The 22,887-nt window shown below is 42.1% G+C and overlaps 1 protein-coding gene across 1 annotated transcript in view; it reads left to right on the forward strand.

The window, feature by feature from the left end:
* Positions 1-22,887, forward strand: part of LOC115655786 (solute carrier family 22 member 5-like) — a 41,016-nt gene extending 18,129 nt beyond the window's left edge. The window contains exons 3-10 of the mRNA XM_030571629.1: positions 2,965-3,119; positions 4,157-4,328; positions 8,411-8,537; positions 13,615-13,709; positions 16,291-16,505; positions 17,933-18,115; positions 18,858-18,993; positions 19,959-22,887. Of these exons, the coding sequence (XP_030427489.1) occupies positions 2,965-3,119; positions 4,157-4,328; positions 8,411-8,537; positions 13,615-13,709; positions 16,291-16,505; positions 17,933-18,115; positions 18,858-18,993; positions 19,959-20,046 (1,171 nt within the window). The 3' untranslated portion in view covers positions 20,047-22,887. The remainder of the gene's footprint in view (positions 1-2,964; positions 3,120-4,156; positions 4,329-8,410; positions 8,538-13,614; positions 13,710-16,290; positions 16,506-17,932; positions 18,116-18,857; positions 18,994-19,958) is intronic.

Below are 22,887 nucleotides of genomic sequence, written 5' to 3' on the forward strand. Positions count from 1 at the left end.
ACATCTGGCTTTTTGGGGCCAGATCCTGAAGTTCTTCCTCAGATAAAGCACTTGCAAAGATTTAATAGTTTACCTGAGTAAGGTATTTAGAATCCATTCCTCTCTTCTTACAACAGAGAGGGACTTCTGTTGCAGGGCTGTTTAGGAGTGTTCCATCATGCACTATTAGGATATGTATATGCTACAATAAAACCCCACTGCACAAAGTCTCAGAGTCTGGGTCAGCTGACGCGGGCTCATGGGCTTGGGTGCGGGGTTAAAAATAGCAGTGTAGGCCTTTGGACTTGGGCTGGAGTCCAGGCTCTGAGACCCTCCCTCCTTGCGGTGTCTTAGGGTATGCCTACACTGCAGTTAGAAACCCCTGGTTGGCCCGGACCACCTGACTCAGGTTAAGGGGTTGTTTAACTGCAGTGTAGATGTTCTGGCTTGGGCTGGAGACCAGGCTCTGGAACCTTCCCACATCACAGGGTCCGAGAGCCTAGGCTCCAGCCTGGGCCACAACATCTACAGCACAGTTAAACAGCCCTTTATCCCGAGTCCCCTGAGCCTTAGCTGGCATGGACCAGACATGTGTTTTTAACTGCAGCGTAGACATGCCCTCAGAGTCCAGGGTCCAGTGCAAGCCTGAACATCTACAGTACACTACAATTTTATAGCCCTGCAGCTTGAGTCCTGTAAGCCTGACTCAGCTGATCTGGGCCATCCACAGACCTGCTGTGTTCTCTTCTACTGAAGTGTAGACATGCCTTTAGGTTATGACAATTCTGAAGCTTGACTGAGCTGTCTTGCTACCTTAATGATTCCCGAGGAAACATTGCTAAGGAGTCCAGAAACATAACCACTGGGATAGGTACAGAGTGTCTCTTCCAAATGCTAATGTGATCATTGTACTGAAGCAGGCATGATAGACAGCCACACGCTGTCCCAGGAGAGACTGGTTTGGCATAGTTTTGCTCCCAGGGGATTATTCCTTTATGATACGTTTTACACTCTAGTGCCATCCAGCAGAGTGCCTCAGAAACAGTATTGCAGACATGTTGGAATCTGCCTTCCTCCTACAGAGCAGGCAGGCAGTAATCTGAGAAGCAAGAGTAAATGGTGAAATAGCAGTTCAGAATGGATTGGTGAGGAAAGGCTTTTTTTCTGGTTCATCTGTGCATCCTTATCCCTCCAATCTATCGAAGTCTTATACTGCACTTACACTGTGGTATCTGGGCACCATTGTTGTCACACTCGCGATCAAGTTTAATTTTGAAGTAGGGTTACATGAAATCTGTGTGATGCAGGGAAGCCTGCATCAAAGTGGGAAGCTAAGGCAACTGCTGATATTTAGATAACTAGGCCAGAATGTGCATGTTGTTAAGGTCAAAGTTTGCCAAGAGGCTGGGGCTAAAACTCCCATTCCTGTAGTAAATACCAAAGGGCATTTAGTGCTGGATTCTGACACCATTACATTGGCTGGTACTCTGCTCCATGAATAGTCCCATTGGAAATCAATTAGGTTACTGTAGCAGCACCATGACTCATCCCTGCTGCGCCTCCTGCTGGTCATCCGGGAATTAGCTCTTTCCAGCACAGAGCACCCTCTGCTGGCCAGTATCTTGCTGTCCGCTGGCCTCATGTCCTTCCTGGATCTCGGTGCTCTTTTATCTGGGGTGCTGTCCACTGGCAATACCCCCACACTCTGCCTCTGGGTCTCTTCTCTGTGGGGAACCCCCAACCCTCTAATCCCCACCTTGCCTCAATCTGAGCTACTGCCAGTCATCATAAAGCCCCCACTCCCTGGGGCGGACTGCAGTGTAAAAGCCACTCATCATGGGCACGGGAGGTTTGGACCTGCTGCCTTCCACTATCACCCAGTACCTCTATGGGCCTAGGACCAGTCCCTGCAGTCTGAGGAGTTGCCAGCCTGGAGCTCCTCTTCTCCGCCAGCCTTTCCCAAGCCCTGCTTCACTCCCAGTACCCTTTCTGCAGACAGCCAGGCCCTGCTCCCTCCAAGACTGGAGAGAGCCTTTCTGAGCTTCTGGCACCTAGCCTTTTTATACGGGCCAGCTGTGGCCTGATTGGGGCGTGGCCACAGCTGTGTCTGTTTCTCCAATCAGCCGAGGCTTGCTGCTTTCCTAGCAGCAGCCCTCTCCCAGCACTGATTTCAAGGCCATCAGGGCAGGTGCGGGTGACCACTCCACTACAGTTACTCACAGAGCAAGGTCCTGCTCAGTGTAACTGAGTATAGTTTGCAGAATTGGGGCCCTTAATGACTATAGATTGGCACAGGGTCAGAGTTTTTCTCCTCAAAAGACTCCACTTCTCTCCTTTATGTTTACTGTCCAATTCTGAGGCATGGAAGAAAGCACTCCTTTTGAGTCACTGACACCTCGTCTTTTGCATTCTAGCGATAATTCACTTTCTAGGTGTTTGCACTTGTCCACACCCATTCCATCATCCCTGAAGAGAACCTCCCACCACATCCGCAGAGAAATCTCTTAAGGCACGTGTACACCACAGCTGGTAGCATGCTTCCCTATGTGGAAAGACAGACACATGTTAGATCTGCTCAAGCTAGCATGCTATAAATGGCAATGTGGCCATGACAGCACAGGCAGCAGCTTGGGCTAGCGGCCTGAGTACAATCGCATCTGTTGCCGGGGTACTCATCCAAGACGATGCAACCACGCTGTTATTTTTAGTAGTGAGCAGAGCTAGCATGTGCCTATCTGCCCATTCTGAGAAGCATGCTCCTAGTTGCAGTATAGACATATCCCAATTGCAGCACTTAAGATATTCTTCCACTTTTGGAATGAAATTTTTAGCTTGTCTGAAATACTTGTTTACTTGTCCCACTTTCTGAGACATTTCTCTTCATTATAGAAACCCCCTATGTGCAAGACAAGTTCACTGATCTTGCTGGTATTTTCGTGACTGTTTCTTCTGTAACCCTCTCGTTTTTGTCTTTGTCCACCAAAGGTTTGGCAGGAAGAAAGTTTTGTTTGCGACCTTGGGGGTGCAAACCGGCTTCAGCTTCCTGCAGGTCTTCTCTACCAGCTGGGAGATGTTTTCAGTGCTCTTTGTCATCGTGGGCATGGGACAGATCTCTAACTATGTGGCAGCCTTTGTACTTGGTATGGGAGTTTGTTAATGCATAGCACATTTTCAGTGTCATTGTTCCCCCTGCTCTCCTCATTTACTAATGGCTTGTTTTTTATTTTTTTCCCAAGCAGCACTGTCAATAAGAATATAAACTTTCCAAGCATGGCTAACTCCTAATCCATTTGAAAATTTTCCTTTTAGTAAAATAGTAACACATTAAAATAAAATGCTTTGTTTACCAAATACTTAAATGAGCAAAGGGAGTAAATCGGAACAAGTCTTTATCTGAAGCAAGAGCTCACCAGTGAGAGGATGCAGTTAGATGCACACTCATAGTCATGTGTAGGTAGATGTGTAGAATGAGTTGTGCCCAGTTGCTCTGGTGAACTGCAGTTTGCATCCAAACACATGCAAATTGTACATATGATACTGTAATTTGTAATTGTGATCAAACATGTAAGTGCAATTTAAGACTTCTGAAAACAATCTGAGATGAAAGTCAAGCTGTCACATGGATTCTGTCATTGCATCCATTCTATGATCTCTAAGCAAAGTGTCTGATTGGAGGACAAGTAAGACTACCTATGAATCTGTTTGAGAGATCTCTGAATGCTTTTGTTTTGAAAAGCGACTTCATTGTCTAGCGCACTGAATTCTTTGTGGCCATAACAAAGCCCAGAGTAGCTCTGAAAACAGTGTTTAGCTAACTGCTGCAGCAGGCAAAAAACATGGTTTGTTGGTGTAGTTTTACCAGACTAGTGCCTTTTTGTTGTGAGTTTTTTGGAATCCAGAAGGCTTTTACTCACTGAGTTAGAACAATTTTAGAGTCTAATCATATAGTTTTTATCCATAAAAGTACTCCCTTTTGGTGCAGAATCAGGCCCAAGATAGATGTGGCAGCATCTTTTTAAAACAGGAAAAACCGCAACTAATATAGAGCTAACAATTGTAACACGTGTGGAACAATTTTGCTAAAAGTAGTGTCAGTTCTTGTATAGTGGTAAAATATTTGGCTGCTATTATTTCTGATAAGTTAAAATGCTAATCCACACTCTCTTGTTTTGAACAGGCACAGAAATTCTTGGCAAAACAGTTCGTATTATATTCTGCACATTAGGCGTTTGCATATTTTATGCAGTTGGCTACATGTTGCTGCCACTGTTCGCTTACTTCATCAGAGACTGGCGGATGCTGCTTCTGGCTCTTACTTTACCTGGGCTGCTTTGCATTCCACTATGGTGGTGAGTGTAGCTACATTAGAAGATGTTTGCCTTCAGAAAGTCTCACCTACAGCTGATAGGGTTCTGACTTGAGGTTAACATAACAGAAATGTGGAATCTGATGCAATATTGGCCTTTAGCAAGAGGTTATGACTGACACAGTATGAGTGTATGTGGTGTCTCCTTTGGGGGTGTTTAATAGAATCACAGGTAGAAATCTTTCAGTTTCATTTCTTCTGCCAGATTTTGCCATTGTAGTACAGAATCTTAAATTTTCTTTAAAAAAAAAAAAACTTTAAAAAATGTATTAAACTACTTTTAAATTTAGGGCTGTCTGGCTGTGAAATTAAGGTCAGATTCTTGTCTCAATAGCTCTGGATTTATACTGATGTAACTATGCTGGCTTCATACCAATAGCTGAAATTAGAATTTGGTCTATAAGTGTTATAGAAACACCCAAGTCCTACATACGCTTCAAGCTTTCTCTAGTAGCACTGCATCAGTGGAGAATTACTGCTCTGAAGCTGGTTAACATAGACCTGTGGTTTTCAGCCTGTAGTCCCTGGATCTCTGGTGGTCTACAGACTATGTCTAAGGGTACGTTTATACTACCCGCCGGATCGGCAGGTAGTGTTCAATATATCGGGGATCGATTTATCGCGTCTCGTCTGGACGTGATAAATCGATCCACTAATCGACGCCCGTACTCCACCTCGGCAGGAGGAGTAAGCGGAGTCGACGGGGGCGCCGCAGCAGTTGACTTGCCGCCGTGAGGATGGCCAGGTAAGTCGAACTAAGATACTTCAACTTCAGCTACCCAAATAGCGTAGCTAAAGTTGCGTACCTTAGTTCGGAAACCCCCCTCCCACCCCCCCCACCCCCCCGCTAGTGTAGCCCAGGCCTAAGGGATCCGTGAAAGGTGACTATGAAAATGAAGTTTCAGGCCCCAAAAATATTTTGTTTTTTATCAGTCAAAAGTATGTGAATACCCCCACCTACAGGTCAAAACCCAGAAATGTTGTCATTACCATAGAAAACCACAGTTTAGTGCCCTTTCTCACATTGTGTCAAATGCCGTGCCAAGCAGGTGCAACATCCATAGTTGAATTCCATTCAGTCAGTTTTCAGTCTAAGACTTCTAAGATAGAAGTCCGTGGACCACAGGTTGAATGTCCAAAGGGGGCCGCTTCTCCATTTGAAATTTTTAGGGGTCTGCAAATGAAAAAAGGTTGAAAATAACTGACATAGAGCTTTAGATGTAGGTCCTGTCTATCAGTAAAGAATTAACCTTTGCGCCAAAACCTCTGGCCTATTACAAAAGCCTTCCTTAAGAACTTTCCATAATATTAATTAATAAAGGATGGCTTAGTTGTTGGCATTATCATTAAGCTAGAGGAAATTTGTTGCACTTTTATTTTCTCCCAGATAAATTTTTGTTCTCTTTGCACTTGCCTAGTTCTGTATTTATCTAAACTTTTTCTATAGTATCCATCACTATATATTCTGATGCCTTCTGGTGCATTCTGATGTCTTCTCCTACATATGGTCTTATCTAGTGGTGCCCAGGGCTTTTCTGCTACATCTTTTTCAATAAGCTCATCTAAATATCTAAGAGGTTATGTGCCCAAAAATAACTGCTGGCACATTTTATAGAATTTGGCTATCTCCTGCACCGACAAATCAGGCGGTTAAATGCAAAAGAGGTAGAAAATGTGCCTGCAGGTACAAGGTATGAAGGTGCAAAATCCAAGGCCAAAATGAGGCTGTTTTACAAAAGAGCCTTCATATGTATATTGAATCTCAGGGCCTTTGCCCACATATTTGGAGAAAGTTCTAAGCTGGTTTCTAATGCTGTTTGGAATTGCTTTCAGGATTCTGACACTTACCTTCTTGTCTGTATGGGTTGGTGTGTGCTTTTTCCCCTTGTGACTCCGGGTTTAACTTGTTTGTCTTTGCATTTTGTTGTTTGGGATATTTTACAGATACTTTGTTTATGTTTATTCATGAATGGAGTAAACTAAAGTAAATATCTGCTTATCAGCTTTAAATCTCTGTATGGTATCATCAGTCAGACAGTTATGGAAAAGGACATATAGTCTAGACATAATTTTTGTGTGGCCAAGACAAAAAAAAAATGGCTATCTGTGTGCCATCTGTGCAGCTGCAGTTTACTGGACACTGTCGGATCAAATTTTACCCAACATCTATGTTCTATTTAAAATAAAAATTACTAGAAATGCTTCCATCAAATTGAACAAACGGTTCAATACAAATAAGCTTTACAGAATAAATTGTCATTCTCTGCAGCGTTTGCAACCTGAACAACGTAGCGCTGTGCTAGTTTGTGAGAACCAAATATCAAAGTTGGCCATGCTCTGTGAAATGCCTTTTGTTGCAGGAACAAAATTAGAACTTTAACATGTTCACTTTTAATAAACGTAGTTAATTTGTACCATAGGAAGGGAAATATTTTTCTCAGGATTGTTCTGTCATCACTGCTGCTGTCAGGCAAACAAGGAATAAACAATAAGCCGTGTTAGTTTAAGGTCCATTAGAAACAATCAGTCAGATGCTGGCCCCTGGCTTCATCCCCTTTGCACTACGTGGGGCTGATCGAGGAGAAGAGTAGAAAGGCGGTGTAGAGCTGCTTCCTACTCAAAACCTGCTCCCGGGTCCTGTGGCTTGCTTTTTGGGAGGCAGGCTCTCGCCTAGTATTTTGGACAGAAGGGAATGATTTGCTCCTATTCCCATTGAAATCCATCGACTTCACTGAGAGTAGGATTAGGCTGAGAAAGGCAGAATTAAGAGACCACTGGTAGCTGGGAGATGATTTGGGATTGAGGGCTGTGGAACTTTATTCAGAAAAAGCAGCATTTGGGCATCTATATGATTTCAGAATTTTCCTCCACTGAATGCTGTTTTATGGAACACGATAAGCCTAAATAGTCCACAAAGTGGAGCTCCTTCTCTTCCTAGATTAGAGGTGGGCAAACTATGGCCTGCGGGCCACATCCAGCCCGCGGGACTGTCCTGCCCAGCCCTTGAGCTCCCAGCCAGGGAGGCTAGCCCTGACTCCTCCTCCGCAGCCACACTGCCGCACAGGCGGCGCTCTGGGTGGCGGGGTTGCGCGCCCCCGCCAAGCAGAGCTGCAGCATGTCTGGCTTTGACCGAGCAGCGCAGCTGCCAGACATGCTGTTCTGAGTGGCACAGTAAGGAGATTGGGGCTAGGGGGTTGGATAAGGGGCAGGAGGTCCTGGGGGGCAGTCAGGGGACAGGGAGCAGGGGGCATTTGGATGGGGCGGAGGTTCTGGGAGGCGGTCAGGGGACGGGGGTTGGATAAGTGTGGGAGTCCCGGAGGGGCTCGTAAAGGGGCGGTGGATAGGGGTCGGGGCAGTCAGGGGACAGGGAGCGGGGGGGGTTGGATAGGAGGTGGGGTCCTAGGCTTGGTTAGGGGCAGAGGTCCCAGGAGGGGGCAGTTAGGGGACAAGGAGTGTGGGGGGTTGGATGGGTCAGGGATTCTGAGGGGGAGCAGTCAGGGAGCAGGAAGTGGGAGGGGTCAGATAGGGGTCATGGGCCTGGCTGTTTGGGGAGACACAGCCTTCCCTACCCGGCCCTCCCGATGTGGCCCTTGGGCCAAAAAGCTTGTCCACTCCTGTCCTAGATTGTAGGAAAGACAATATATAATTGAGACCACTTTCTCTTGTGAAGGTAGCTTGTATATAAGTGTCTCATCTCACAGTGATATCTACAATTATTAACTTATATGGATCACTATCCAAATGTTACCCATCTACAGCACAGCGTTGTGCACACAGTTTCAACTGCCTTAGTTTCTTTTGATAAAACATTTTCCTCCTGTACTTTGCAAGTTTGATTTGTAGCTTAACTTTTTAGTCCCTTTTAAGTCCATGAATAAATTTCAATCTCTTTTTCACAGTATATGCTAATCTGATTTGCATAAATGTGTGTTTTGTTTTTATTTTTAATCACTGCAAGATACAGCACATTTTGAACTATTTATACCTGTGGTGATGTGTATGTGTGTTTTTGCAGCAGTGGTCAGTGTGGAAATGCAGATGATGATATTCTGAAACTTGTTGCAGGGTCGTTCCAGAATCTCCCCGGTGGCTGATCTCTCAGGGAAGAGTACAAGAGGCAGAAATCATCATCCGAAAGGCTGCAAAAACAAATGGTATTACAGCCCCAGATGTAATATTTGACCCTATGGAGGTAAACTTTCATGTATATTAAAACTGTCTGCCTGATCCTCTGGTTACTATTCAAGAAAATCCATTTCCAGATTTGTTGTTTGGATTAAGGTAGTTCCTGTAACGTCCTAGGCACTTTCCAAACAGATAACAGGTGTTCACCCCATATCCTTCTTCTTTGTAAATCTTCTGAACCTCCATGACTTCCATTCCATGAGCACTCCAGCCAGGAAAAAAAACACATATCGGTGTTCTGCATTGTACCCGTTTGTGCCTTTTTCATTGTAGTCTCTTTAGGGCAGGCACTTTAATTTGTTTCATAGTTTACTTGTTGCTCTGTGGCTTGTACATACCCTGCATTAAGTAAACTATCTGAAATGCTGTCTTATCCCCTGTAATGCAGTAAATCTTCTCTGCCTGTTGAGAATGGACTCTGCTTCTTTATATGAGACAGCTGACACATGCCTGTGAATTCTCACTTCTCAGGGTACTGGAGCGTGGCCACATGGTGAGGAGATTTCAACATATCATACAAGATGGCCTTCACTTTCAGATTTCCCCCAGCCATTGATTTTTAGATATAAAGATCATTGTCCCAGACAGAGATGTAAAGGCCCTCGATGGTGAAACAATAAGAGAGCACATAGCAAAACAGGCAAAAACCTGGCCTTAAACTAAAGGGATGAATGAAAACCCATGGACCCCCACTTGATATTTAGGACTGTTCCTGGAGAAGGAGAGCCCCACTCACATGATTTGAGGACTTCCCCATAAAACTAGAGTCTAGCTACTTGTTTTACTGTTCTCTAATATAGTAGAGCCCTGACCACATAAGAGCTGTATCTTCCCTGAATAGGACCAAACCCAATCAGGTTACAGAACTGTGCTACCTTATTGGAGCCTTAAATCTCATGAGATTTCCAGCGCTCTCTGCCTTTGGGTAGGGCAGAGAGAGAGTGGGAACAGTCTTCTTCTGAGTCTTCAAATCCCATCTCTGACACCAAAGAGCCTCTGAAACATTCTGTTAACTTAAACCAATACAAAAGAAAAAATTCACAATCCTCTCTGGCTTAACCTTTGTTACTGCAGCACAAATGTAGCCTGGCAAAAAGTCTGCCAATGTCATATGGGGCTGGTATTGAATGTTACAGGGAGAGACTGTAACTCCTCAGATTGTAAGCAGGGATTCATTGCAGGGATTGGGTCTACTTCTGTGGTGGATAGTGTCAACACAGTCCTGATCCTGGTCAGGACCTCTGGGTACTACTGTAATATAAATATTTCGAAGCTCAGCATTTCTCTCAAAACCCTTTAGGGTGGAGTCATTATTATGCACCACTTTCCTCTTTCTTCTTCCCTCAGCACCACCACCATTTCCCCCCCTCCTGCAAGTTTTCTTTCTGTCTGAGCTGGGCTGAAACAATGTAGGATTTGAGGTGGGAAAAGTGTGTTAATATCCAAACTTGTCTCATTTTTGGAGGTCACGCTGACACCATTTGGGTCCCCCCTGGGTCCTGGAAGATGAGGGACTCCTGGACTTTGTTCAGTTAAGAAGCAGTGGGGTTTCAGATTATAGAGTTACATTCAAACATCATTTCTGTCTTATGCCAAATGATCGGCTCTCTCGGCCACTCCCATACCTTCCTTCTGGGACCTGCCCTGTCGAGGATTTCATTGTCTGTGTATCCAGCTATTGAGCAGAGCCTCTTCTCACGGATATCAACTGTTAGAACTTACACTACGTTCCTCTTTTTTAGTTTCCTGTTTGTTGATTTCTTGGCAGCTAATGGTAACACAACTGTATAGTTCTTAATAAAGATCATATGATTTATGAGAAAGGGTGGAGAGTTGCACTGCTGCAAGAAGTTGATGTGACATATTTGTCTTTAGGGGGCAGCTTGTTTTCAGGAAAACAAAACTCTGGCTCTTAATGCTACTGAAAATGTCAGGCTTTTTAATGAACGATTTATAAAAACAACAAAAGGACCCTGCGAGGTGCTGAGGCTCCAGAACTTGGGCTGCAGCCTGAGCCCGAATGTCTACACCACAATTAAACACCCCCTTAGCCTGAGCCCCATGAGCCCGAGTCAGCTGTGACAGGCCAGCTGTAAGTGTCTGATTGCTGTGTTCCCTCAGAAATAGTTTACATTCACCCAAATAGACTCATAGGCCTCGTCCAGACTAGGGGAGGAAAATCGATCTTAGATACGCAACTTCAGCTACGTGAATAACGTAGCTGAAGTCGAATATCTAAGATCGAATTACTCACCTGTCCAGACGGCGCGGGATCGATGTCCGCGGCTCTCCGTGTCGATTCCGGAACTCCGTTCGGGTTGATGGAGTTCCGGAATCAATGTAAGCGCGCTCGGGGATCGATATATCGTGTCTAGACTAGACGCGATATATCGATCCCCGAGCAATCGATTTTAACCCGCCAATACGGCGGGTTAGTCTGGACGTGGGCAAAGACTTTAAGGTCAGAAAGGACCATTATGATGGTCTAGTCTGACCTCCTGTACAACGCAGGCCACAGAATCTCACCCACCCTGTAACAAACCCCTAACCTATGTCTGAGTTACTGAAGTCCTCAAATTGTAGTTTGAAGACCTCAATCTGCAGAGAATCCTCCAGCAAGTGACCCATGCCCCATGCTGCAGAGGAAGGTGAAAAACCTCCAGGGCCTCTGCCAATCTACCCTGGAGGAAAATTCCTTGTTGACCCCAAATATGGCGATCAATTAAACCCTGAACATGTGGGCAAGACTTACTAGCCAGCACCCAGGAAAGAATTATCTATAGTAACTCAGATCCCACCCCATCTAACATCCTATCACAGACCACTGGGCATACTTACCTGCTGTAGCTATATCAGCCTTATTGAAAAGCTGCACTCACATTAGCTCAGATGCAATTTACAGTACATTGGTGAGGGTCTTTTGGTGTTGAGGAGTGAAGTTTAGGGCTGTTATTCTCATTAGTAATTCTTATTCATGCAGGTAGTTCCATTGATTTCAGTGGGACACATTGTGTGTATAAGGTTTCCTCACACTGAAGGCAGTTCTCCTACCATTTTTCATGTGGAAAGTATTCCCATTGAAGTCAATGGAACTTCTTTCATAGTAAGGTAATATTCTGTGAGTAAGGGAGGCAGATTCAGGCCCAGTAAGATTGCAGGATTAGGCATTATGTAACTTTTGACAGTTTATAGGATCAGAATCTCCAGTGCAGTTGGTTTATAGGGACTTGATTTGATATTAACTATTTTATATATTCTTACATCGAGAACTAGGGAATGCTGTGTTTGTAGCTACTGTTACAACAGCCTCAAAGATAACACATTCCTTCCATTCTCTGCATGTGCAAACCTCACGTTTATTTACATGCATCTCTCTATGCTTTGGCTGCAATTTAATCTCAGATTGACCTAGCTGAAAAGGATGTGGACAAACCAGAGATTTCCTCCGTCTCCAGGAACCAGCTTGTTGTAAAAACAAGAAATGTAGAACTGAGGCTGATCAGGAATTTGGGGTGATGTATCATAATATAGGGTTGGTCAGATGATAAAACCAGCGGTTGGATTGTCCAGCATACCTCTTAATTGTTGATTTGTATGGATTAAAGTAGTGAACCTTGTACCCCTAAAGTAACCTAATGCTGTAGGAGAAAATGCTTCTAAACAAAAACTTCTGAAACTTACAGTATCAGAGTGTACTGTAACATCGTCTGCCTAGTGCCTATTGAAGTGCCAGATATTGTTTAGTATTATTACTAACATGTTTAGGGAGTTCAAAGAGCCAGCATAAATCCTGTCTTTAGAATTTGCTGTTCTCAGCCATTTTGAATTTAACTTGAGAGGAGAAAGGAACCTCCCACACAATTGTTTTTGATTGCCTTCACTCAGTGTTAATCTCCACATATAGCAGTATATGGAGTGACGCTAATGTGCAAAAAGCTCTTCTTATTGCAGCTGTAGAAACGGAAGCTTTCGCCTAAACATAAATTGCCAAGGCTGGATAAAAATCATGATTAAAAATTAAATCAAATTATTGTTTCCGTGTTGATAGTTCTTTACTTCTCATTTTATAGTCTTGAATTGCTAAAGTGGATGCTTGTACTTATTTCCTTAATTGGTTTCCTAAAAAAAAAAAAATCCAGCATCATTGTTACTGTGAGAACCACACAAACTCAGAATGAAATTGTTAAGTAAATACCTTGTGCTATATTTCCAACCAACACCATCTTCTGATATATCAAATGTCCGTGAGTCAAGGATGCTGAAATGCTTTAACCAGGCTATTAAGGGTTTGCAGTTTGAAGTTAGTGGGACTTATGCTCCTAAGTCACTCACACGCTTTGGAAAATCCCTCCCTAAGATACTTACATATAGGTTTAGGAGTCTTAAATTAGTCAGAAAAAATTAGTTCACAAATAACTTTTCATCGTTAACACTGAAGCAATTTTGTTTTGAAGTGACAAAATTTGTATGCCAATAAAAGAAGTTTTGAGTTAAAATAGAATTTTACACTCTGATACGGCAAGTACTTATGCAGATTCTTAACCGTAGTCACATGAGATGTTCCACTGAAATCAAGAGACCATTCATGTAACTAAAGTTACATACCTGCTGAAGTGTTTGCAGGATCAGAGCCTTAACTTTCAATATTTTGTCTCTCGCTGATAACAATTTTGTTAAGAGACCCTACCAGTAATGACATTTTAAGAAATCATTTTATAAATTAATTATAAATTTTAATTTAAAGTTGTAATAGCACAAATTTTCAAATTAGTCTTACAAAGCCTGAACCAGATTTAAATCAGTGATTTAAAAAAAAAAATCCTGTGATTTAAATCAAGGGATTTAAATAATATAAAAGACTACCACTTCTCTTGGTAGTTTGTTCCAACGGTTAATTATCCTCACTGTTAAAATTTTGTGCCTTATTTATAATCACCCTAATTTAAATTTCTCTCTCCGTGAGGTGTCCTAAAGTCTATCAAGATGTTTACTGCAGTTCATATTGCTCATTCAGAATAAACATTTTGCAATAGAGAATTGGCTCTAATGACAATGTGTCCATGTATTTTTTTCCCTCGCTGCAGGAATTGACTTCCCAGAAGCAGGAGACGCACACCATTTTGGACCTAGTGAGGACAAAAAATATTCGATTTGTCACTATTATGTCAGTGATTATTTGGTAAGCAATAGTATACTCCTAGAACACACGAGTACGAAGGCCGCTGAATGATAAGTACCTGCTGTTAGGTTTTCTCTTTTTTACAGCAGTTTTTAAGGAAAAAGGAGGCACAGACAAAGTTATCAGCATAAAGCTCAAAGGCCAGTAAACTTCTGGCTAGTGCTACAAGATTCAGATTAAACAGGTTGGTTTTTCATTTAAGGATTACAATAAGTGACTTTTTTCAGTAACTGTTTAAAAAAAAAAGACTTGTGAGAAGAGTGAATATTGACCAATGTTGAATATTCTCTCTGCTCTCGAACTTCTTGCAGGGATGTCTGCTGCCATTGTAAAAAGTGCACGGCCCACTCTGCCCTCCAACGTCACTTCCAGCAGCCACCACAGAGTCTCTCTTAATGTGTTGGAAAAGCTGGCTAGCATCTCCTGCCCTACAAATAGTGTGCTCTGTATGTTTGAGGTATTAGTACTGGGAGTAGTATAGTATAGGGTGGCTGCAAATAAAGGGGTGCATAACCCATCACACATCTCAAACTATATGAGATGACTCTATTGCCTCTGAACAAGTGAGAGCCTCCTAATCAAATCCCTTTGCCAGGCTCTAGTAGGTGGGGCGGAAGTCTGAGGCCTGATCATCACATAGTGTGTAAATCCCCTACAAGAATGTTCTTTGAGAATCCATATTTGAGTATCAAGCTTTTCCAACATGACAGCCTAATGTAAACTGCATTAGCAGGGGGTGGTAGGTCTAGATTTGATGATGCTTTGAGCTCAGTAATACTTTTTTAAAGCACGGATTTGAATATATGGCAGAACAGCTGGGAATTCAGTCACAGGGCTCAAAGGGATAATTTGTGATAAGAACCATTCTTCTATCTCATTAAATTCTGTCAAATAATTATTGTTTATAAATTATAGCTTAGGTTGCCAGATCACACGAGGAAATCTGCAAGGCTGTAGTGCAGGGTTTCTCAAATGAAGGTCGCCGCTCGTGTAAGGAAAGCCCCTGGTGGGCCGGGGCCAGAGTGTTTACCTGCCCCGCCACGGTTCGCTGCTCCTGACCAATGGGAGCTGCTAGAAGCGGCAGCCAGTACATCCCCCTGTGCACAGACCCGGCAAGAAACTAATTGTCTTTTGGATAGCAAGCTCTTCGGTTATTTGTTACGTGTGCAGATAGCATTATAGGGCTTGACCTCCTTGAGGCTCTAGGCCAGGGATTGGCAACCTTTGGCCTGTGGCCCATCAGGGAAATCCGCTGGTGGGCTGGGATAGTTTGTTTACCTCCAGCATACGCAGGTTCAGCCGGTCGCAGCTCCCACTGGCTGCAGTTCACCGTTCCAGGCCACTGGAGTCCGCGGGAAGTGATGTGGGCTGAGGGATGTGCTGGCCACTGGTTCCTTCAACTCCTATTATCTTGGAACAGCAAACCACGGCCAATGGGAGCTGTTATCGGCTGAACCTGCGGATGCTGCAGGTAAACAAACCGTCCCGGCCTGCCAGCGGATTTCCCTGATGGGCTGTGTGCCAAAGATTGCCGATCCTTGCTCTAGTCCTTGATAAATAATAATGATAAAGGTGAGAGCTCTGTGCCTACTTGATTCATTCAGAGATTTCCCAGTACAATGGCTGTGACCTCCTCATTTCTTTAATGGTTGTCTCTTGTTGGTGAAATGTAACCTTCCTGCTCAGTGTCTCTCAAGATATCCTAGTTCTCTAGTTTATTACAGGCTCTCTTGTTGCTGAGCTACAGTGAAGTCCCAGTTTTGCTTTTCTGAGTACATTCCTCTCAGCACAGAGCTCCCTCTCCCCTTCCTTGTCTCTAGCTAATAATATCTAATGTAGGCCTCATTTTAATTTTGGAAACAGATTGAGTTCGCTGGTCAAGATTCCTAACTTTCATGCTAAGTCTACAATTATTTATTATTAGTAGTATGATTATTGTAATCACTCTAATATGGGTGTACCACTGCCCTTTACTTGGTGCATTCAGAAATCTTCAGCTGTATGTTAGAAACCCTCTATGCCAGCAACAATCAGAAGTTCTTCAGACAGTGTAGTAGGGTCCCAGTCTAAAAGTGACAAATGCATGAATCGTTTTTGCTAGGTCTATATTGGAGAGAAATTGACATGGGCATCTAGTCAATCAAAGGTAGTGGAAGCTGTTGTTTCAGGAGCTATAGTGAGGATCCAGTAGATTTGTGCTTACATGGACTCATGCATCAGCAGGGCTAACAAATGTCTCTGGAATCATCCAGTCGAATTGGATTCCTTTTTAAACTCAACAGGAATTTTTTTTAAAAAGTTGGTTTAAATTCAAGGGGAAAATGGACAGATAGATTCAGTCTCTAGAAGGCCTTGTCTAAGTCTGTAACACCACTGCATACAGCAATAAATCCACCTGAAAATTGCTTCAAAGCTGAGAGAGTTTGGTAAGCACTGATGTTCCTTACATAGGCAAATCAGTGTTAATATTTTGCACAGTAATTATGTGAGAGGCACTTGGCAGTCTGTGGCCATAGGAGACTGAGGGAGAGCAGGAACAAGTCTGTCTGTCTGATTCTTTCCTATTTTCTGTGTCTTTCAGGATGATAATCTCTGTAGGCTATTTTGGCCTCTCACTTGACACTCCTAACTTGCATGGTGATGCCTACATAAACTGCTTCCTCTCAGCGGTTATCGAAGTTCCAGCTTATATTATAGCCTGGGTACTTCTCCGAAATCTCCCCCGACGATATTCGATGGCTGCTGCATTATTCTTGGGAGGCTGCATCCTTCTCTTCATTCAGCTGGTCCCTCCACGTATGAACTTTTTAGCTGATATCAATCAGATTTTTTTAATGGGTAAATTCCAGAGCTTAGCACTGGGCAACCATGTGAGGTACTATGGAGGAGAAGAATCTTTCTCCAAAGCTATAGACCAAATGCAGATTCTCCTTACCCATCCTTGCCCTTTCCCTCCACATCCGCTTGCTGCTGCAGAGGGAGCTCATGTGACACAGGGGGTATGTCTCCACTAGATCAGCAGGTGTAATTTCCAGCTAAGGTAGACTTACCTGTGCTAGCTCTGATCGAGCTGGCGTACTAAAAATAGACGTGCAGCTGTGGTAGCACAAGCAGCGGGGCTGGCTAGTGGGATGGTATGATCATGTCTGAAACCCTAGGTTCATGCTCAGGGTAACTAGCCCCTCTTCCCACCTGTGCTGCCATGGTTACATTTCTATTTTTAGTACGCTAGCTCAGTCAGACCTAGCACAGGTATGTCTTCCTGGAGTGGAAATTACACCTCCAGCTCTAATATAGACATACCCAGTGTCAGATACATTCCTAAGCCTTTTCTTTCTCTAAAGTAAAGATAGTTTGTTCTCTTTATGATCTGTTAAGATTCAGACTCTAGTCTGGTTTTGCCCTAATTTACACCCTGGAGTCCCATTAAATTCATGGTGTGGGACAAGGTTTAGACCAAATGGAGTAGTCAATTGGGTGGCACCATAAGCTGGCATAATCCTGCAGAACTTGTCTCCAGAAGAACCAATTGTCAATGTTTTTCCAACTTCAGTCTCATTAAGAACTTGAATTTCAGGAGAGCTATTAGGTAACCTTTGTGATAAATAACAATACTAAAAATAAACAAGTGTCAATACTTTTTTAAAAAAATGAATGTTTGACAATTAAAACATATTTGAAGGAAGGTATCTCATACTTAGAACCCCCCTATTAAGTAGCCGCCTGCTAGGTACACTAGAGATTGTTACCATACTGATCTGTTGATGGCTTTGACCATGTATTTAGTGCTTGGTGTATAAACATGTTATTGCAAATCAAAGAATAAAGAAATGAAAAGGAGAACTGTCTTGCTTATTCTCCAAGAGTGACAGGTGGGTTATATTATTTGCTACTCCTAGTCTTTAAATCACCTGTACATTGATATGTGTTTTATTACAAAGCTCATCCCACTAACTAGGGTTGAACCAGGATCTTAGAAATACATTGCCAATATGTTTCTCCTTAAGCTGTCTCTCTGTTCTCACACTTTCTAGGTGGCAGGACTGGATGACCTTAGGAGAAGGATGTTTTTATTTTATTAAGAGTCTTTATGTTAAAATGAATCAACCAAGAAACCCCAACACTGGAATTAAGTAGATGAGAAGCAAAAAATAAAAATGGGGTTAATAGATGCAGTGGCTTGTTACAGTTTGACTGATGATCTGATTGGCTCTCCCTTTCAGACCTTCACATCTTGTCCATTATCTTGGTGATGCTGGGTAAATTTGGGATCACGTCTTCCTTTTCAATCGTTTACGTTTATACTGCTGAGCTGTACCCAACAGTTGTGAGGAATATGGGAGTTGGAGCCAGTTCCATGGCCTCCAGATTGGGCAGCATCCTCTCACCTTATTTTGTTTACCTTGGTAAGATACCAGCTATTGTATCTCCTGCCAAAGTGGCTAGTACTGAAAACAAAATCGAACAGCTGCAATGCTAGGCTGATTTCTGTAACAGTGAATCAGTGCTTCAGTTAAACCGCAGTATGTCTTTATAGTCATGCTCTCATCTTGCTGTGTAAAGTCCAGGGTATTTCCCTATATTTGTTTCAGATTAGTCAACAAATATGCTGTAACAGAATCTCAGCTGCTTCTACTCTTCTCAGTGAGTAACCTCAGCTCACATTTAGAAATTCTAACATTGCTCAATACTTTGTGATTTGGAAACACAGAACTTGAAGAAATTTATGCCCCTATAATAGGATCTGTATTTGGCCATTAGTTTCCTAAATAACGTTTGGCCTCAAAAAATCACTGAACAATGATATCTGCATATTAGAGTATCTCTTCATTAGGCTTCTGAGGCGACATCCTATCAGGATGAATGGGGCAGTTCACTCTCCTCTCTCAGCGTTTTTTTTTTTTTCCAGGCTGTCTGGAGACTCAGGGAAATGCCACTATGAACGGATCTTTACCATGTGAAAGTTATCTTTGCAACCATGTGGACTGTAGACTCAACTTTTTTTTAACATGTTTATATCTTGCAGCACAATGGTACTGCAATTTAGACAGCTGTATGTTTGCATTATACACAGGACCCAAATATTAACCACTGGTTCATCGTTGTGGTGATGTAAACCTGAGGTCAGCATGTCCTATGTTCTTTTAGGTGTCTATGACAGATTCCTGCCTTACATCCTCATGGGAAGCCTGACTGTGCTGACGGGAATCCTTACTCTGTTTCTGCCAGAAAGTTATGGTATGCCACTCCCAGACACCATAGAGCAGATGCTGCGAGTTAAAGGGTAAGTGTTACTTTCTAATCTTCTCTCTCAAGAAAATTCTACCATCTCTGAAAAGAATGTCCACATAAAATACAGTTCCCTCTTAGCTGTTTGATTCCTGGTTGTCTTTTGGGGATGGTAAACTAAAAACAAAATTTAAGATCTCAAATCAGCAATAGAATTGGCCAAATGAAACTCCCCTGAGTTACAGCAGAGATGACTATCAGCAACATGCTGTGCATACCATACATGGTGCTGCTGAAACTTGTTCACAAATTGGAGGGAGCTCTTAGAAGAGGAACAAAACAGTTTAAGGAGTTGTAAGGATTAAAGTATGAGAAACAACTGAACAAGCAAATTAAATGGAGCATGGGTAGGCATGCGTAGCTTGTCTCTGATGGGTTTACGCAGGTTTCATTAAAGGAAGAATTTAGCCCTACTAACAGAATTTAATTGTGATTCTGTGGACAATTCATGAGCCTGAATAGAATCCAAGTCATTCTTTCAGAGTTGGGTGGCTCTGTGTACATGAGTACACAGTGCCCACAGGAAATAAACATGAAAAATGAGCTATTTTATGTAGTCTTTTTAAGAGTATAACCACATTTAAGATATTTAACATAAACATCCTTGACAGGTAGCAAACATGGTAAAAATGTTGAAATGTTGTTTCATAATATGAAAGTTCATCATCCAAATAATTTCTCCTGATACGAGTATAGGTAAAAAGTCCCCTGGGTATCAATCGGAAGTGTTCAGCACTTTCAAATCCCGTGGAATCACAAGGTCATGGAGAGTTTTCAGCACTTCATTTTCTGATTTAGGAAGATGTTTAAGCATGAGAGTCATCCCACTGAAGTCAGTGGGATTTTAAAGTAAGGCACATACTTAGGTACTTTGCTGAATCAGGGCCCATATGGACAAACTTGCATTTAGGATTTTGGAGGGTACTGTTTTAATTAGAAATTGCACTATTTGTTTTACAGACTTAAGGACAGACAAACATCTAATAGCACAAGGATTTCAAAGGATGAAGAAGAAAGCCCAGTGATTCTTAAAAGCACTGCTTTTTGATGACACTACACTGTATACTTCATGATGGACTGAAAAGTAAATTGACTTTTCTTTTAATTTTCCTTCCAGAAAGAGCTAGTATCAACACTTTGTGTCCTGTAATTATAAACTTATTTATTAAATGAAACACTGTTTTCAGTACGTTCTTTTTATATGAACGTAGATACTGTATTATCCCTTCGTGAGATCTCCATCCACAGTTGTTTAATGTGTCATAAACACAGAACTATGTTGGATAAACCCAGTTTATAATTTTAAGAATGGCTATGACATTGTTGCTGTAGACCTCAATATCTAAAAGGTGCTTGTCACTGAGTGCTGATGGAGTGACTTCTGTCATTAGTGAGCTTAAGATAACTCATGTTAACAAGAATTAAAAATTGCCAGCTCTTTCCAAATTGTAAGAAAAGGCTGCCAGTGACACTAGATTTCTCGACATGCACAAACATACACATCTGCCCCTGGGCAGGGAGCTTGTTATAAAGTAACAAAGGTGGTGAAAATACCTGGCTTGGCAATTTTACATCAGAACATAAAGCATACACAGGTGGCTTTGCACATGATTAATTCCCGAACAAGTTCAGGGATGAAAAAAGAAAAACTTTGACAAATGAATTTGAAAACTTGAGTTTATTTTAGCTGGAAATGGATTGAGAAGATTTTCTTGGACAAATCATTTGCAATATTTGAGTTTTGCTAGCAAAGTAGTTCTGATTGTTTCAAATATCTTTTTATATAACCACAGGGCGAAGTTGTTTACATCTGGTATTGGGGTGTCCTATTCCAGGTGCTTATTTATTTTTAAAACTATAAATAGGTTTATCTGTATTTCTTTTATCCTTTTAGGATACAGTATGTAAGCTAATCCTTCTAAGTTTCTGTACAGTTTGATTCGGGGCATTATGTCTATTTTCAAAACTTTCTGTTTTGTTCTTTTTTGTCAGTTTCCTCAACATGGAGGGCTAAATTCCACTCTCAGGTGTACACTGTGCACCCACATAGAATTGAATATGAGGGAGTTACATGGGTATAATTAAGATCAATATTTAGCCTTAAGTCCTGGCCATAAGCTCAACTAAGAGCCAAGAATGTCATTTCACATGTTCTGTTTTCTCACAAATATCATGAAATCAGTGAAAAAAAATGTAAAGAGCAAAACCAAGAAATCGTGTTGAAAATCTGCCAAGAGCCAATTCCTTTGATTGCAGAAGCTGCCTTGATAGCATTTGTGTTTCAGGAAAACTTCTGTTTCTCTCTCATTTGGACAATGCTGAACGCATATTTCTTCACAATGGGACAGATCTAAGAAATGAATTTCATGAAGCATTCTGTGGTACTTTAACTTTTTTGGAACGGTTTAATGAATAGAGTCTTACCTTTCAGTAATCAAAGCTGTTAGAGGCTTTTCTTTCTGGAAAAGCAGCTATTTACAAACATTAAACATTTTACTACTGTGTTAAATTTAGCAGCAGCTAATTATACTGATAGCCAGGGTGCCTTATTCTCTCCCTGAAGACCATGCTGTAGCAACACATTTGGTACAGTGCCTCCTGCCTTATAGAAGTATGTTGTAAACCCTTCCTCTCTTTCTTGTCCTTACTGTGTGCATGCACATTGCATGTGCTGTATGTGTGTGAGTTGAACATGATCTGGTTCTGCCTGCCCACAGCTAAAGTTGTGAGATTTTATGTACCTTAGCCCTCTCTATTAAATCTCTATCAGATGTGCCATTGGTATGTCTTTCATCATCTGATGGATGTAACTGAAAGTTGTGTTTTGGGGTATAGAACTTGCAAATTACTCTATGTAAAAGGGAGCTGCAAGTAACATGCAAAGCCCCTATTAACTTTTAAAGGGAGATTCGTTGTTTCTTGCTCTGTCCTTCTACATTTCCTTGTCCTGTTAGGGCCGTTATGAGATCTTGAATGAGATTTGCAAAATTGACACAGGTCAATACCATAATGTACACTGGTCTCAAATCATCCACCACTGCCTTATAAAATCCACTTGGCAGGGACTTGTCACTCTTTGTCAAGACAAGAGCATCTCCTTTGAGTCTGCTTTGGGTAACTCTGATTACTGTGTTTTGGCTGTATTGGCATTTTCCCCTCCTAAAAATTGCACTTTGCAACATTCCTACCAGAAGGGCACAAACAGCCTCTTAGACCATATGTCTACACTTTGCACTGGGGGTGTAATGCCCAACTCTAGGAGACACGCCTGCGTTAGCTGGCAGTTGGCTAGCCTGCTAAAAACAAAATGTAGCTGCAGCAGTGCGTGTGGCAGGAGGGGCTAATAGCACCAAACACGTGGAATTACACCTCGAGGTCAAAGTGCAGACATACTGACTTTCTGTGTCCTATGCATGAGATCATTGGAATCTGTTCTAAAATATAACGTGAAGTCTTACAGCACATGGGCTTTTAACTGATGCCTACTCTAAAACTGGAATTAACTCCTAGCCAAGGTCTGAAATGCCCTTAACACCTCATTTAGCTGTTACTTTCCTCCACTGATTTATTCCATTATGTCACTGGACAATGAGATTTTCTTTTTTAAATGTTCCAATGTTTACTGAGCAATCTTGAGGACAATGGTTAAGCCAGCTGAACGGGGAATTTCTCAGTTGTGATGCAAGGCAGATATACCATGGCAATAATTAACAATTCTGATATCACAGCATGTATTTTAATGCACATTAGTCTTCTAAATATGGAAAATATAACACAAAATATCCTCCATGCTTCTGCAGAGTGTGTGGATATTTATGCCATATATACTCGTTCATAAGCCAAATATTTTTGGTAAAAAAGTGATGCATCAAAGAGCAGGGGTTGGCTT

Source organism: Gopherus evgoodei, chromosome 8 (assembly GCF_007399415.2).
Source record: "Gopherus evgoodei ecotype Sinaloan lineage chromosome 8, rGopEvg1_v1.p, whole genome shotgun sequence".
NCBI lineage: Eukaryota > Metazoa > Chordata > Testudines > Testudinidae > Gopherus > Gopherus evgoodei.